We start from the raw sequence: 17,524 nt of genomic DNA, 5'->3' as shown, positions 1-17,524 counted from the left end.
CAACAGAATACAATTTAATTAATTTTCTTTGGAAACAGCAAAAACTGTAGGGCCTGTGATTGACATGTCTTGCTCCTGGGTTGCTGGGCTTTTCACGCTGGTGTTACTTTAACTCCACCCTGTGTGAACGAAGATGATGATTGCAATGTAATTCTCCTTCTCGTCCTCATTTGTATTTTGTAAATATCCTAGGGATTCTTTTCCCAAGGACTCGCTGGTGCTATTCCTCCTTATGAGTCTGAATAAAGAGAAAATGCTCCCTGGATGTATTGTGTTGCTGTTGAGAGAGCTATTCTATTTGGAAATCACTTGTTGCTTTAATAAATCAAAAAACATACATTGGGTCAGCAGAAATGCTGATTGCAAACAAAAGAAAAGAAAAGAAGAGGCTAATTTTGCTGATGATAAAGGTAAGATAAGCCTCAGCAGGGCAAAGTCTGCTGATAAATAACCTGATGATACGAATTTGTAGTGTTAATTCAAACCAAGGTCCCCCTGCTGGGAAAAGCCAGGTAGACGAGCTTCTGTGTTTTTTCTTTCAGGTCTTTTTAGCTGTTAAATTGCAGTATTCTTGTTTGCTCTTTGAAAAGTGAATGCTCAAAATACAACTTCTGCTGAGCATGGCTTCTCAATAGAAGATACATGCAAATGACAGTTCCACCATTTGACTGAGTAACTGGGCTGCCTTAGTTTGTTGATGGTATTTTTAGTGCAGTTTGAGTAAAATGCTATAAAACCGTGGTGCGCTTTGCCTGCGTTTCCTTGTGCGTTATTGATTTTATTGCACTGCACTCATTCTTTTCCCTTTCAGTGAGATTACTGCTGCGTTTGCCCAACTGGCCAGAACAACATGTTTCCAATAGGATGCTGAAATGTGGTAATAAAGAAATTTTGCATCATGGAGACAAACAATTCATATATGGGGAGAAAATGCTTAATTTAATGGCTGTTAGTATCAACAGGCGGAGAGAAGTGTGTTCTGCCTGTGGGTTCAAAAGAACAGAGCATCACCACTCACGTTGACTTTTCTTTTTCCCCTTCTGCCACTGCAAGGCATTATTCCGGAGTGTTTGCCACTCTGGTTCTGCTGTAACCTTGCGCTGTTCACCTTGCAAGTCAGTGGGTTAATTTTCAGTGGGTTAATTTTCAATATAACTATGCTATTCACCAGCAATGCTGGTTTGAATAATTTGAAGAAGAAGAAAGAGAGCTTATGATACATAACTTTTTAATCTTTTTTTTTCCCCCTCCCCTCCTTAGGCCATTGGTACACTTCAAAGACCAAAGCTCCATCTTTCTGGCTCAAAAATGCCTTTTGGCAGTTGAAATAAAACCCCAAAAGTAATCTTTTCTTGCAGAGGTGGTGGAGGGTAACTCAGGAAGAAGGGTATCACAGTGGGGACTCCCAGGTGCTAACTTCCATCGACCCTCATGGTGGGCAAATTCAGAAGACATTACTGCTTTCTTCTTTTGGTGGGGGGAAAAGTGAGAACAGTCACCAATTGGAATAATCTCCCCAGGGAAGTGGTTGACTCGGCCACGTTGGACACCTTCAGGCGTCGTCTGGACAGGGTGCTGGGCCATCTTGTTTAGACTGTGCTCTTCCTAGAAAGGTTGGACTAGATGATCCCTGAGGTCCCTTCCAACCTGTGATTCTTAAAAAAAAAAAAAAAAATTTCTATAATATAATTAATATATAAAATAGAATATGTAATATATAATGTAATTAATAACACTAAGTTAAATCCTTGGGTTCTGCCTGGACTAGATTGTATTATAGGAAAAACCACGTGGTTTTTCTTTGTAGCTTAGGGTTGTTTTTTTTTGCTTGCATGAAATTCATTGCTTTGATCTCTTGAGCTTTGTGAAATTTTAACCTGATTTCCTGTATGGTCAACATGGAAGGAAACTTTTAGATGTATCTGCAGCCTGAAGAAGATGAAAGATTGGTTATCTCAATGCAATAAAGATGAAAACAAATACACCTGTGGTAATAGAATTAACGTACATTTGTTGTAAAACACTGGAGAACCTCCATTTGCGATTAAGTGTTTGGTTTTCAGCTGTGGAAGCAAAATGTGTTTTGGCAAGGATGCAGCCTTGGGTGCGACTGTCAAAAATAAGAGGTGAAGGGATGACGAGTGGATTAATGAAGTGTTGAAAAAGCTGGTAAAAGACATGAGTAAAAAACAAAAAAAAAAACCCCACCAAAAAAACCCCCAAGAGACAGAGTTGCTTAAGGTTTCCAAAGGCAATTTCTATTCTAAGAATTGAGCTCCCCTGTTTTTAGCTTAGAAAAAACTTGAGGTATAAAGTACAGCATCTGAGAGTGTCTATAGTCGTCTTTTGACCTGCACATAAAATGTTAGTCTTAAACCTGCCGCATTTAATTTGGGGGTGATATAGACCCTTTTGATCTGCCTGAGAGATTTTTCTCACTAGCATTTTGCAGATTGGAGCTTGTAAATTGCTTCTCAAATCTTGATAATTAATGATGGTGGGTGGTGAACATGAACTGCAAATGGTTTGAGGTTTTCTTATTCTTTTTATTTTTGGCTTCTAAAAGCCTGTATGCCCTAAAATGCTCAGGAAGACAAAAGGGAAAATTTTATTTGTGTGAAAGTGGGGGAGGAGGTGGAACGGATGTGTTGTTCTGCTGGTATTTGGAGTACTGTGTTTCACATCCTCAAAACGCGCTACAGGCATCCCACTGAATGAGGACCAGCACCTCATTTCTGAGTGATACTTGAACCTCATCACTGGGCTTTGGTACTCGGGCAAGAGAGGTTTCCCCGAGGCTGGGGGCAGCGTAAGGCTGGAGACCATTACGGTGTTGTGTATCTCAGATTTCATCTCTTGTAATATTAATGCTGCTTTTCTCTCACTCTTTTTTTGGTTTTGTTTTTAAATCCTCGGCTAATTCTAGGTTGTGTTAGTTATCTGTGTTGTCTGTCTTGCTGCACTGTGTTTGCAGTAGTCCAAGAAGCGTGCCTGGAAATGTGTGTTGGACTTACCTTGGAGGTCATTTTGGAGTAGCTTTCTCAGCCCAATTTATTGGCACCAGGAGAAATTGCCTTCATAATCAAAGTATTAGTTGTGTAGTTTTTTTCAGATGCTGCTGTGATTACTGTTTTTTAACGTAAAAGGTTAAAGTTCCAGTTCTTGTATTCCTGTTTGTTTCCTTTAATCACAGCATGCCTTTGAACGTGACCATATTTTTAGTACGGTTGGTGTGTGCTTCCAAGGTACTGCAGGACAGATTTGACTGTGGATATTTTTATCTTCCCTCCCCCAAAGAGCTTTATCCTTCTGCATTCACATTCTGTGTCTCTTTGCAAAATACTTAATCATTGATGGTGATGGTCCCGTCACCCAGGACCAGCAAGCTGAAGAGCAATGTGTTTTGCTGCATGTTGGCTGTGTATAAGGCTTCACAAAAAATCCCCTCCCAAAAACCAACCTGCTGCTCTGTTACGAAATAAATTTGTTTTTTATTACTAAGCAGCTATTTCCCTTTTGTAAGTAGTGCCTGCTGAGAGACCAAAGGAAAAAAAAAAGAAAGAGGAAAAACAGTTTAATAAGGTAACAGCATAATTCATTCAACAGGTAATTCTGTAGGTGCAGTTCGGCTGTTCTGTGACACAGATGCTGGTTTTGCACTGTGCAGTGATTTCATTCATGTACAGCCTTTTAGTGGTCCCACATGCAGTCCCACCTCCTTGTCTTTTCTGGGGTTGCATTGGGTCTCCCCTTGCTCTTTGCCCCATAGTTGGCCACATCACTTTCCCTTGGATAATATAATGGGTTATTTTAAATTGGAAATCGAAGTTACTGTTGTCATGCTCTGCTTACCTGGAGGCTCTGGCTTTTCTTTGAAATGTGAAACAGGCTCTGTGGCAAAAAAGTTGATTGCTTTCCGCCCCCCGTTTGTTTCAGCTGGTCTGTTAAAAGCTATTATCTTTAAGCAAACTTGCATCCTCTAAGAAAATTAGTCCACATTTCATTTCCAGTCCAGTTAGCAGTTCCTCTTCTCAGCCTGCTATTTCTCTGCCGTTGCCCACACCTTTGTGTGGCTTGCTGTACCTCCTGAGCAGGCACAGCGTGGCTGATGCTTGAAATCCTTATGGATCCTTGTTTCCCGCCCCAACAGTGAGACGAAGACCTGTTTTCTTAATGCAGGCTGTCATGCCTTTTGGACACACGTGAAGACAAATTGTCAGCTGTGACCCTCACTGCATTGCAAAAACTTAAGAACAACTAATATAGTTTACATAAAATGAGCATATTGGTATTTATGATGTGTTGCAGTGTAATTAGGGTAGCCTGTTCTTGGTATTGACTGCTCGGATGTGCACAGACAGATCTTGTGAGCTGTTTGTTTCTTAGCACGGCTATAGCTTTGTCTATACATCTGACAAGCTGAGAGATTAAAACAGTTTAAAGAATAGCCTTGGAGATTGCTTGAGGAAGCAGAAAGTTTCCCTAGCTTAATACTGATTTTTGCTGCAAAACTCAAGTTTTCTTTAAAAAAAAAAAAAGTTAAAAAATAGCTCAAGGGGGATCTGCTTGCTGCCTTCCACTACCAGCATGAATGCCTGGTTTAAAATGCTGTGTTTTCAGGTGAGTACTTAGCTGCAACTAAGGGAGAAGAGAGGGATAGGGTAATTAGAAATTTATGCTCAAGAGTGAATATATATTCAAGAGTGAATATATATAAGAGGAAGGAAAAAATGAGAAAACATGTTGGGGAATATACTGAACATAAAGAAAAATGCATGTAGAGGTGTGACTGGAAGGGTTAGCTGCTTAGAACAGCGATTGAGCATATATACATTGTACACTTTGAGTGAAAAGCCTCGTTAAATGGAGAAAAGCACTATTCTGTGCAGAGCAAGATGTAAGATGGAAGCTGGTCTGTGAGTAGAAGTGAGAGGTGGTTCTGCATCCAGAGTCCTCCTCCTTGCACGGTAAAAGCCACCCGTCAGGGAACCTGCAGATGCAGTGGCAGAAGCAGAATTGCTCTTGGCCCAGCTGGTCAAATCCTCGTTTCTGTGACTTTGGGGACAGGCAGGGAAAACCCTCCGAGGGCAACTGTGGAGGCCACATAAACCATGTCCTGATGTGTTACGGTGCTGCCTCAGCATGGGCAGGTGTGCTGTTTGTGCTGAGCTCGCAGGGAAATAAAACTCAAAAGATTTTCTTTGGGGTTATACATTTCTGGTGGGATGGATACTGCTATATCCTAGGTAAAAAGCACCCTTCTGCTGTGATTGATCGAATTCTTGTGGTCAGCTTGGAATAAAATGAGCCACATCCTTTTAAGTAAATACGCAGAAGTAATGAGTTAAGCAATTGTGTGTATGATCTTATGCTATAGCTGAACTAAACAAGTCAGCAAAAAGGGGTTCTCATTTTCCTCTAGCTCGCCTCTTCCAAAAGGTTTGGCTGGTGGAAAGGCAAGCCAGGTCATCTCGCCCAACTTTGAAGTTGGCTTTCTTTGAGTGTGGAACCATTTGGTCATTAAAGTTTGTGGGTTTAATTATGTTTTTTTAAATATAAAATATTGCAGCTATAAACTAGCTTTTTCTTCCCCCGTTTGTTTTATGTGACATCTGGATTGTTCAGAGAGTGTTACTGCATCTTAAAATGGGGCTAGTTGCCTTTTTGAGTGGTGGAGGTTTTATGGATCCAGTAGAGTAATGACCACATAGAGAAAAGGATAATACAGCTGGCTATTGCCTTTCACATCTATTAACTTAAGATCTTTTAATTAATTTAGGGGGGGTGTTTTGTCTGAACGCTTGCAATTAGCAGCTCTTAATCACTAAAATGCTTTGTAAGAAATCCGGCTTGATGGGTAGATTGGTAAAAGGAACATGAGTAGCAGATATTGCTGTGTTCTCTGGGAAACATATCTGTGTGCGTGTTGCTTTCTTCGAGTCCCAGATTAAAGAATAGGGCTGGTGGAGACTTTGAGTCCCTGTTCCAAGGCAGGATTGGTCTATCTATATCATGATCTACCTATATCAGATGTTTATTGAATACAGTTTTAACAACCTAAGATGATGCAGACAGCCTATGCTCTTGTATTTCTCTTCACAAACCCCATTACTTGTCTTCTTAAAGCCATACATTTAGAGGTTACCTTTTGTCAATATTTTTGTCTCTCTCTTGCCATTTTTAGGTAAAAGTGACTTGACAACCACGCAGGAAGGTGGATTATTTTTCAAACAACGAGCATGCGTCTCTAGACATGATTTGTGGTTCGGTCCGGCTGGAGCTGTCTGAATGAAGCTATGGGCTGTGCCTCCGCCAAGCATGTTTCTACTGTTCAAAACGAAGAGGAAACTCAGAAGGGGAAAAACTATCAGAATGGAGATGTGTTTGGTGGTAAGTGTTGCAGGATTTCATCTTTCTCCCAACATCATGAATGTTCTGGAAGGTGTATGTGGGAGCCTTAACCTTTCACACAGGAAAATGCATGTTAAAATAAATCATGACGGTACTGCAGTTGGCCCCTCCAAGGGACAGTTCCATGACACCTGAAACAGAAGTTGGGGTGAAATCCTTAGTGGAAAATTAACGTTCTAAGTGATGTACAGTACTGCACTGTCTTTAACTCTGTGAACTCTGGAATAGTTCAAAGACAATGAGTTGCACAGCCCCCTCTATATACAAGCCTTTATATATGTTTGTCATTAGGTACCAAAATAGTTGACTTGTTTCCCAAAAATAAAAATCTGTTTAGTAAGAAAGATAATTCCTCAGTACTGTTGACCTGTAAAGCAATAAAGCATGAGTTCTGAAATCCTATAGCAAACAGGATTTGAAGGTACAATGAAACTAGAAATGACCTTCTGTGTGGTATTCGTTGGTATGGGGAAGCTCTGAATGTGGGATGAAAACATCTGTTTCACTGTGTGGGAAGACTGGTCTATGATCCAGGTATTATCACAGACACTTGTGTGTCAGAGAAGTTGTATAAGATAAACTGTATAGTCAGCTTCATTATTCCTCCACCCCCACCCCCCACAATTCTGCTAATATATGCTAAGTGTTTTTTAGATAACGTTCTAAACAAAAATTCAGTTTTTTAAAGGTTAGGAATTCTCTGGAAGGCAGTTCAGAAATGGGATTTCTAGATCTGCCCAGATATCTGTCTGAAAGTTAAGACAGCAGTGAATACGCTAACTTGGTATTGTTATTCTTAAAATAGGCGCATTGCTACCAAGTATGCCAAACTTCTCTTCTCTGGTGGTTTTTATAGCAATTGTTTACGTAGAAGTGGGAATGACGCATCTAGCAGCAAAAAATATCTCCCTTTAATTTCAAAAGCAATGATATTTTGCTTTTTCAGCCTTTCTGGGGGCTAGCTTGCTCCCAACAGTTGATCCCAAAGTAACAATACCTAGAGGCGTAATCTGAAGAGAAAGTAGTTCAGCAAACTTCAGGCCTAAATGATGGGTTATTTTACTGTGTGTGTGCTCCTTCACTAACCCAAGATATTCTGGTTTTGGAATGGTGAGTTCAGTATGTTGCTTTTATTTAAAATAGGCTTTAAGTGCTGTCATGAACAAAAACTGTATTAGTTTCTCAAAGGAATTTGAGTTTATATTTTAGCTAATCTTTAGTGAGGGAGCAATTTTCGGCAATATGTGTGTCAGCTTTTTTTGTGGTGTGTTTTTTTTTTGTTGTTGTTTGTTTGTTTTGTTTAACTGCATGCTGCGAGCCAAAGATCATATAAAGACAAGAAACCTAAAGTAACTTCTGGAGGCAGAGAATCAAGAAGACCAAAGGGATTTTAAAGGGCCCCCACTTCATAGAGCTGGACTGGTGTCAGCAGTACCATCTAGCTATTCTGGGATCAATTTGAGGGCTGTTTATTGTTCCCTCTTTTACAGAAGCCTACTAATATCAGGAATACTACCTGCTGTTAACCATTTTCTGGCACATATTTTAGTTTATGTATGCAGTTTGTCATTGCTAAAGATCCAGTTAAATGATGGATCCTTTTTTAGCGAAGAGTTGGGACTTAAACGACTTGTTGAATGGTAACTAGAATGAGTATAAAAGCCATGTTTTTCCCTTGCTGCTGAGGGACAGCCTCCAGATCAGGAATTGGGTGTATGCGAAAGGTGAGCTGGAGTGTACGTGGCTGTCCTTTTCGGACTTGGAAATGATCAACGGGATGCTTAGATGCCCAGAAGCAGGAAGCCACATCTGTCCCACATCCAGTGCCTTGTGTAGTTCCTGAACACAATTTTTTTTATATAAAAAAGGGAGGCAAGAAAAATATACCTTAACATCGTATTTATTGTCCTTCTTAACAGTCTTTTGGGCTTGCCAAATACCTAGAGCTCTTTCATAGGAGACTGAACACTAACTATTCCTGCTCCCACTTCTTCCATCTTGGAAATCCTAGTGGTAATTGCATTGTTTGTTACAAGTCAGATTTGAAAGCTCAGACTATTCTGCCCACTTCATTTTCTATTAAACTTTCATGTTGTTAGTCCCAAATTAATTCCATGTAACATATTCTTAGGAGTTATTCCTTAAGTCATCAAGGAGGAAGTCAGTGCTGTATCAGAGGGCTGTCATCATCAACTCCCTACGAGGAGAGTGTAGTCATGCTAGATTTGAACAGTCGATCTCAGCTAGGGGGACAAATCATAGCAGAATAAGTTCCCAGAGATACAGGAGGATCCACAGAGTCAACAAAGTTTAAAAAGCACTGCAGTACTTTTGTCATGTGTTTCCCTGTCCAGTTCCAGGTGCCAAGAGCTGCTGAATGTTTCCTTGCTTGTTGCTGGGCGGGGACAGAAGTGTCTCTTCCAGGCAGCGGCCAAGAGCAAAGTATCTCTGCAGCCCATAGGGGTTGAAAATTAACTGCAGAATGACTAGGTAGAGCAAAACCAAGGTAAGTGGCAGGGAAATCAGATGGCGCATGAGGAGCAAGAAGGTAATGGAAAGGGAATTAGAGGCAATTGGTAAGAGGTATTGGGGAAGGAGGCAGCAAAGTAAAAGAAACAGAGAGAACAAGTGGCATTGGAAGGTGGCTGACGTAGTTAGTGATAGCATTGATAACATCCTGAGAATATTAGTATCCATAAGTGATGATGAACACTCGCAGTGTTCACATCTAGGAACTAATCTGACATAAAGCACCCATGCAAACCTAGCAAGTATGAGCTTTATAGTTGTAGTAGTCCATGTTGCCTCAGATGTTTCACAAGTGGAGAAGATCCTGAAGGACTTGGAACAGCAATGACAGAATTAAAGGAAGAAACCTCAGTGCTGCCTTCCCTGGACAGCTGGTGTGATCCGAAAGATGTGGCTTACAGTATATTGCCCCTCGCTGTTTGCCTAACACCTGAGATGAAAATAGTATTCTTCTTTCTTACTTGAACACCATCCCCAGACAAGTTGCAGGCAGAAAGAGTCAACAGTAAGGACTGTATTTTCTATCTTGCTTTTGCATTAAATAGGTCATTTTGAGTGAGGGAAGGTATGAAGATACTTTATTTGGTTCTAGCAGGTTTGCTCTTACCTTTGCCTTAGGCTGCTGGGATTTTTTTGCCACTTAGGGATTTTTGTCGTGTGTGGTTGAAAGCATTAGCCACATAGCTGAAAAACGTTTCACTTTCCCACATACCACCCTTTTTTTCACAAATAAGTGTAGTTGTTCATGTGATTTCTGTGAGCTCCATCTTTTCTGGTGCTCAAGAGCTTTCCTATTTTGCTCCCCTGCTATAATTGCAGCTCCACAAGTAGCAGGTGGAGTTGCTGAGGAATGAACTAGATGGTCATCATTACTGTTGCACTTGTTTTCCAGATGGGCAGTAAGAACTGCCCATGCTATCCTACAGGGATACAGAGCCAGTGGTTACTCTACACCATCTCTGCTGTCAAGGTTGAATAATGATGGAAGTTTCAGAGGGCAGAGAAGAAAGGGGTTGTTAGTCATAGCCAGGGGTTATAAGGTTCCCTCTTGTAACTGACGGAAAAAAGCTATAATTATAATGAGAGTGCTGGGGGGAGGAGAGAAGACCCATCTGGTTTTAGTTAAACATGCATTTTTGCTGTGAAAGAGCTCTGCTGTACATGTAGTACAATAATCCTTAGTTGTCTGAACTAAAGAAGACATTGAGGTGGCCTCAGAACTGTGTAAATGGTGGTGTCTCCAAGCTTCTCATTTGGGGTAAGCTCATGGTACAGGACTTCATGAGTAAAGGAAGGGTGGAAAGGGCCACAGTAATTCCTGTGCAACTTCTTGCTCCCTGTGCCTTGGATAACAATTCTCTGTTCATGTTGCAGAAGTTGCCAGAACAGCATCATTATTGCATTGCCAACTTTGAATTCCTTTGCTATGAACACGCTTCTAGTCCTTCAGTGCTTTTTCTTCTTCCTTTCAGGGGAGAAACAGGCAAAGAAGCCATGCAGGAGTTATGAGCACCAACAGGGCTACACCTTTGTCCTCTGCTTTTTTGTTGTCACTCAGCTTGCATGCCGTGAGCTTTATACTTGTTCTGCAGCCTCCCTCCAAGCCCTCAGAAGGTGGCCTGTCTAGAAGACCACATAACATTTCCAAAGCTTTCTTAAGGGGTTGTGATGTTTGTCTTAGGTTTCACCCACCCTTCTTTAGAAAAAAAATGAGATAATTTCCAGGTATACAGTGTTTGGATATTTTTTTTCTAATCAGTAGTTTTTGCTTGACTGTTGATGTCCTTTTGAATCCAGAGACTATTTTCTGAACTGCTCAGAGTGGTGCCATTCTGCTTCTGTTCTTTCTCAGAGCCTCTAGATTCCTTTTTGCCTGGTGGTAGTTGGTTGAAGCCAAGTCTATTGACTATTTGAGAGATCATCACTTCTGTGAGGATTTTTTTTTTAATTTTAAAAGTCACTGCAGGTTAAGATTGTGCTCCAGTGCCTTATTTCCTCCCCAGCTTTTAACTTTTTTTTTTTTTTCAATTGAGCAGACACATTGAGTCAGCTGCTTGCTGTAAATTTGAAACTTCAGTGTTTAAAACCAAGAAACCCACCATGAAACCCTTGAATTTTGTCAGAACAAGTTCTGGTTAACTGAAAACATAAGAATTTCCATCTTATCCCAAACTGTAGAAAGCACACTGCAATTTGCTGTAATATATATTTAAATGATTGAGTTAGCAGGCCTATCAAAGGGGATGTTCTAGAGAAGATTGAATATAATATGATTATTATGTCTTGTTGGTCTCTAATGACTTTAAAATCCCTCTAATAAGGATAGTAATAATAAATCTTCATTTATTCATCATTCCACTTCAAAGCTGATTTCCAGGGCAATACATAAGAACTATAATAATGTAAATACCAATGAAGAACAAAATGCCATGACAGAGCCTTGAGCATTGTTGATTTCAGCATGTTTTACTAATATAACATCTCTTGTAGATTAATTGCACTGGTGCCTTTTTAAAGAATCATGGAATGTTCACTTGGGGAGGAGGTTGTTGACATAATTTTTTGTGTAAGAAAATAACTGGTCATGTGATTTGTTTTGGGGAAAAAAAAATATGATTTTAAAATCTGTTTATTAATCTGAGAGGCTAATCCAGACATTTATATGGATGTCTTTCATGCTTTGCAAAAGTGAGAATAAACATGGCAGGTAAGAATCTTCTGGCAAGCTAGGAATATCCTTGTGGCAATTGCTGGATAGGATTTCTGTTATTAACAGCAGCTCCAGTTGCTAAACCAGTCTACATAAAGCTGAACACAAAGCATAGTAGTTTATAAACCAATTTATCTCAGAGCAGCTGGGAGAATGCTAGAAGAGGAGATCTTTAGCGTTGAGGTATTGTAATGAGATTGGAAAACCAATTGATACACACAGTATCCGATTGCTTCTCAACTTCTACTGTAGTCATCTTCACAACTTTCCTGTTTGTATTACAGACCCACTCTTGTTTTAGAGATGGACAGCATGGAGAAGATGTGTCCTGTGCCCTAATGTCAGATCACTTGCAGGCGTGCATGTGCTTTGCTCTGCTTTGCTCTTCCTCACTTGTTCTTTTTTCAACAGTTTTCTCCTGTGTTGATACTTCTTCCCAAATCTTTTGAAAATGCCATAGTTCAAAATCGAAGCAGGAAAGTTAGAGTATTTAACTACAGCAAGTATTGACTTGTCCTGTATGGTAGCAGTCGGTCTGTGGTGGCAGGAAAGCAGCAACCAGTCTTACAGGGAGGACTCCTTTTTCTCAGCAAATCAAAGAGTTCAGCTTAGCCACCAAAACCAAACACACCATTCTGTAGTGCCCATAACTGAACTGGAGGGAGGCAGGTTTACTTGGCTTCTTGTTTACCAATACCACCATTTAAAACCCATAAATCTTTATCAACTCATCGCAAGTTTTCTCATGTTGGTTTTTTCTTTCTTCCTATATGTTTTACGGGTTTGTCTCACTTCTGCTAATCCCTGCCTTGTGGTAATCAATTATTTCCTTCCTTGTGTTTACTCTGTCTCATCCATGTGGGTATCTCAGTCTCTGCCCAAGACAGCAGAGCTCTGACTTATTTTGACGTATGCCATGTGCATTTGAAGTAAGAGCCAAAAGATGCTAAAATAATAAAAACTTTTAAAACATGCCCACTGTATACAAGAAGAGAATAGCAGGGGGAATTTGAGACTATGACTTATCTCTACCTAAATGCACGTTGTCATCTCCAAAAATATTGTGCCCAAAGCTTTGTAGAGATTAGATTGCTTTGAAGGCTCTTTCCTCAATAGGCAGACCTAGACGTATCATCTTATTCAAAAGTTCAGTCTCAAGTTGTTGCTCAGGACACTTCAAAATATCTGTGGGCCTGGCAAGACTGTTTGGCCTAATTAATATGAGATAACTTCGTAAACCTGCCTTGTTCTGTGCACAAAATTCTTCAGATCATCTTCTGGCCATTTGAAATTCTGAAGTTGGGAAGTTTTCATATAAACTTTAAAGTGGAAAAAATATATTAGAAGTGTCTTCAGTGAATAACACCTTTCTGTTACCTCTCCTTTCCCCTCAAATGTCAGAAGAAGATGCTAAAACTGAGAATGAGAAATTCTTTCTTCTGAGATTCTTTCTTGTGGCTATCCTTACTGAACTGAAAATATCTGGAAAGCCATAGCTTAAGGAATATAATTTCTGTCAAGTTGACTGTGTGCACATGCCATGATCAGAAGGTCTTGCTGCGCTAGGCTTCACACAAACACACAGATATCTTTGCCTGGCAGCATTTATTTTGTTGACTCTTTTGGTCAGCTGGTTAGCACTCAAACAGTAATTGCTCCAGCTCACTTGGCTGTCCTGACATGCTTCTGCAATGTCAGATCTTACTCATTTTAGGGACAATAGTGATTATGCATAAGGGCACCAGCACCATGCAGTGTCCTAACACCATACTGGATATTTTGAGACAATAACGTTTTTAAAAGACATTTTTGTTTACAACCACAGGCACTCTTTCCATGCAGTGCTTAATCTGAAGTCCATGGAAGTCAGTGACACATAGGCATCCGCTTTCTGAGACCAGCTTGGTCTCAGGAGTGCAAAGCTTTAAATATCACAGTGAGTTTCAGAGGAGGAGATTTTCACTGCTTAAATTCAAATTCCAACTGAGCTCCTGAAAGAGTATTTCATGTTGTTCATTTTTTCAACAGCTCATGTTATAAAGTAGATCTTGCTTCAGTGCTTGAAAGCTAAAGAAAAGCAAATGAGTACATTGCAGCATAGGGCTGAAGTGCCTCAGCATCTACCAGAATTACACTGGACTTTTCTTCACTTTTTGTATTCAGTTGAAATGTTTTTTTTTTCAGTTTAACATCTTTGGTTTTATCCACTCTGTTCCAACACAATTTGGTGATAGCCTGCTTCTTATCTAAGTAATAAAATTGCATTTGTTATCCAGGTTTATGATGTATTTGTGTAACTCTGAGAACACCCTTGGTAAGTCAATAATTTACTATTTTATTCCCATAAGGAAGCAATAGGGTTTAAAAAAATCAAAACAAAACCAAACCTCACCCTCAGGTTTTGTCTAGTCATGTATTTGTGATCAATGTGTGCAAAGAAAGTGGTTTCCACATGAATTAAAACTCTGCATTTTCACCTTTTGTGAATAGAAGTGGCTTATCTTTTTTAACTCTCTTGAAAAAGGTACTGCTTTTGCAGTAAAAGGAAGAAGCTGTTCTGAGCTATGGGTTTGCTCAGAGAGTAGTAGCAAAGCCAAGGTCTTAATCCCACTCCAGCAATTAAATATGTAGAGAGATATATAAAGAATATAAGAAGAGCCTTTTGTAGAAGGTGTAACAGGCCAGCATCTCTCCTGGAGCAGGAGTTGGGGGGGGGGAAGGGGGATAAGCTGGGAGCTGAGGGTGACCCCAGCACCTGCAGTGCCCTCACTGTGGGCCAGAGATGGGTGCTGGTGACAGGGTCCATCAGCAGTCGCAGGCACAGCAATGAACCAGGTCCAGGGTCCATCCAGGAAGTGCAGTGAGGAACAGGAGGAGATGAGGTTGGAGGCAGGGATGGGGACAAGCCAGAGCTTGCCTGAGGGCTTTGTTCAGGAGAGGAGATACCTACAATGTGGGGTTGAGGTCCTTCCAGGAGGTGGGACCAGAGGCAGGACTGGAGACAGGCAGACCTGTTCTGGCAAGGACCTGAAGGCCCAAGCATCAGCTGAAACAGAGTTCCTGGATCCATGGACAGAACATGCAAGTGGGGGTTTCGTGAGGCTGGTCATAGCCTCTGAGTGCACTCAGGGCCCTGACAGCATCTGTCCATTAATCGTGAGCTTTATGTAATGATTGTGATTGAATTAGCTCTCTCTTCTACTCCTCCCCCTTTTGTTTTTACTTGCAAGTGGAGAAATGCTGGTCTGGTGGTCCTTAGGGATGACATTCAAGTCATGGAAAGGTTCTTGTAGGCTCCAGTAATACACCTTGCCACTTTTAACAAGATTGCTTTTCAGCATCTAGTTTCACTGATCCAGCAGTGAAGAAAACTAGTTCAGAAGTGATGATAAGAGTATATCTTTACATACTCGGGGGCTGGAAAATTGCTTAGTTGTGTATTGTTTCAGTGAAGTCAAGCAACAGTGGTTGAAGACATTTCCTTGGTCAGGTATAGTAATCTCTGTGCAACCCATTGCTACTGGTAGCAGTGGGGTTTCCTGTTTAGTGAGAGTTAAAGAGCTTGTCCCCACCCTGCAGTGCAGTATACATTATGATTAATAACTTCTGTTTTGATAGCACTCCAGAGTCTCTCAGGACTGAGCACGACCAAGCTAGCAATTGTCTGAACATGGATAAACACATGTCATACTTCCCTGTTGCTATCTTCATATCTCACGCAGCAGTTGCAACCTCTTTCATGCCATTGACCTGACAGCTACAGAAGCTTTTTGTTCATTTTAAATCCAAGTACAAAGAAAGGAGAACACTGACCCTTGGAAGCTGATCACATCCACCACTGGTGAGCAAGCCTTTGCGAGGGAGTAGATTGACCAAGCAGATGCACAGAAAGAAATTGCAAGTTTTTACATGCTGGAGGAGTGTTCTCTGTCATTGGCAGAGTGAGGTTTTTCATTGCTATGCCCTCAGCCACGCTGCAGGGCTGTTTTGGGGAGGCACTGCATTTAGATCAATCAAATCGCTGATTTACCAAATAAAGCCTTCCCATTCTTAACCATGACTTTTCCTGGCAGGAAGCAAAAAACGAGCAGTAAAGAAAAATGGTGCATATTTGGAGTTCCGTCTCATATTATTTCAGTTCTTTCCTTTGAAAAAAGACAGGAAGACCCTAAATGAGATTACTTTCCCAAATGGATAGCAGATCTTTGCCATATAAATGTTGCTGATGTTTTCCTACCTGTAAGCAGAGAACAATTAACTAAATTTAACAAAACAAGTTCTTATTTTTTGTTGCTGCTTTTTGAGATTACAGTATAAAGAGAGGAGGTGAACCAAGGTGGCAAAACAATTGATATCACTATTTTGGGGGAAGAAACTAATCACAGGCAGATTATAACTTCCCTGCTTCTTAGTTTGATGTAAGCTTTCACCTTTTGCAGTCTGCTTGTCGGTGTCAGAGAACCTGAAGGGGAGAGATGTACTAGAGGGTGGGAGGCTCTGAGGGCAAGCCCTGAGTCTCTGCAAGCAGTTGATATGTGGACAGAGGTAATGTAGTTTTATTCTTGGGAATGACCCTTCCCATGAGCTGCTTAGCTTGATGAAGAGTGTAGTCAAAGTTGAATACAAATAAAGTGTATGGGCTATGCATTTCACAATTGCATTAGTGTACTATAAATAGGGACATACATCCGCCTTTGGTATTTGCTAGAAAGAAGCCTGGATGTATTTTCTGGCAGACTTGGTGCTGAAGGAAATCCGTTTATTTTATGGTACAGGTAAGCTTTTTTACTTAATCTTTTAAAGACAGAATCCTTGGCGTTCATGGCCTACCTGAGGGTGCAAATGAGGAAAAATCATGGTAAAAATGCGACGTACTTCCAATGACTGCAGTGTTCCTTTTGTCATTTTCCAGGTGTTGTATTACTTAGCCACAAAGTGAAAAAAGACCCAACCAAACAAAAACCCCAAAGACTGAAATTTGGCCAGGAAATCCCCAGTCTGGGGGATAATTCTCAGATTGCCCAAGTATGCCTTGTGAAGCTGCATGGACGTGTATTCATTTCAGCAACTCAAGGCTGTAATCTTATAGTAGGAATATCTACTGGTAGAAGTAGATATTAAATACAAGGAAAAGATATGTGACTGGTAAGTATTTGTGTCCATTGCATGCACAGCCAAAGGTGCCTTTACAGGTTAGTTGCTATGAAACTTTCATTTCTAAAAAGCTGCCAAAATGCTTCATTGTCCTATGTGCTCAGACTACAGTGAAACATCCTTTTGCTATCGTAGAAGGCATTTTTCCATTAGGTACTTCTCCAAAACACTGTGCCGGCAAGGGTATTTTAAATAAATCCTATAACCAAGCAGTCTCATGTTGTTTCTGGTCTGAGGCCCGAGACTGACGGTGCTCTGTCCTGAGCTTGCACCAAAAAGAAATCGGAAAAAATTGGAAATGTTAAGATTGCTGCCTCATGGGCTTATAAAAAACCAAAGTCTGGCTTCTGCTGAGTGGGTGTAATCATGCCCTGCTATGTGCCTTTTCTTCTTATCTGTGTGAGGGGGGGCTCTGGCAAAAAGGATCACATTTAGGGTGCTCTTAAATTATATATTTCTTTTCTGCTCTTGTAATGGGAGCCCTGCAAGGGGCCGTTCAGGCAACAGAGGCACAGAGCACTTTATGTTCTGTGATACTGGGAAATAGCTTGAAGTTGCCTTTGTTTCTTGATTTATAGTTTCAGGAATGATCTTGGTCTATTCAAAGGGGAAAAAGGGGGTGAAAAAAGGGGGTGTAGGTGTTTTTCATGGAAGTCTCCTAAATTGTGTTAATGGTTGTATGTATTAAAATTACATACACTTTTATTCCCTGTATTTTGT

General features: G+C 40.6%; 1 protein-coding gene across 1 annotated transcript in view; it reads left to right on the top strand.

Annotated features, from left to right (window-relative positions):
- C6H1orf21 (chromosome 6 C1orf21 homolog) overlaps nt 1–17,524 on the top strand; it is a 131,249-nt gene that overhangs the window by 46,395 nt on the left and 67,330 nt on the right. The window contains exon 2 of the mRNA XM_064454385.1: nt 6,185–6,390. Within this exon, the coding sequence (XP_064310455.1) occupies nt 6,297–6,390 (94 nt within the window). The 5' untranslated portion in view covers nt 6,185–6,296. The remainder of the gene's footprint in view (nt 1–6,184; nt 6,391–17,524) is intronic.

The sequence above is a fragment of the Phalacrocorax carbo genome, chromosome 6 (assembly GCF_963921805.1).
Source record: "Phalacrocorax carbo chromosome 6, bPhaCar2.1, whole genome shotgun sequence".
Lineage (NCBI taxonomy): Eukaryota > Metazoa > Chordata > Aves > Suliformes > Phalacrocoracidae > Phalacrocorax > Phalacrocorax carbo.
The sequence above is the reverse complement of the archived record's forward strand: the minus strand, read 5'-3'. Positions and strand labels throughout refer to the sequence as shown.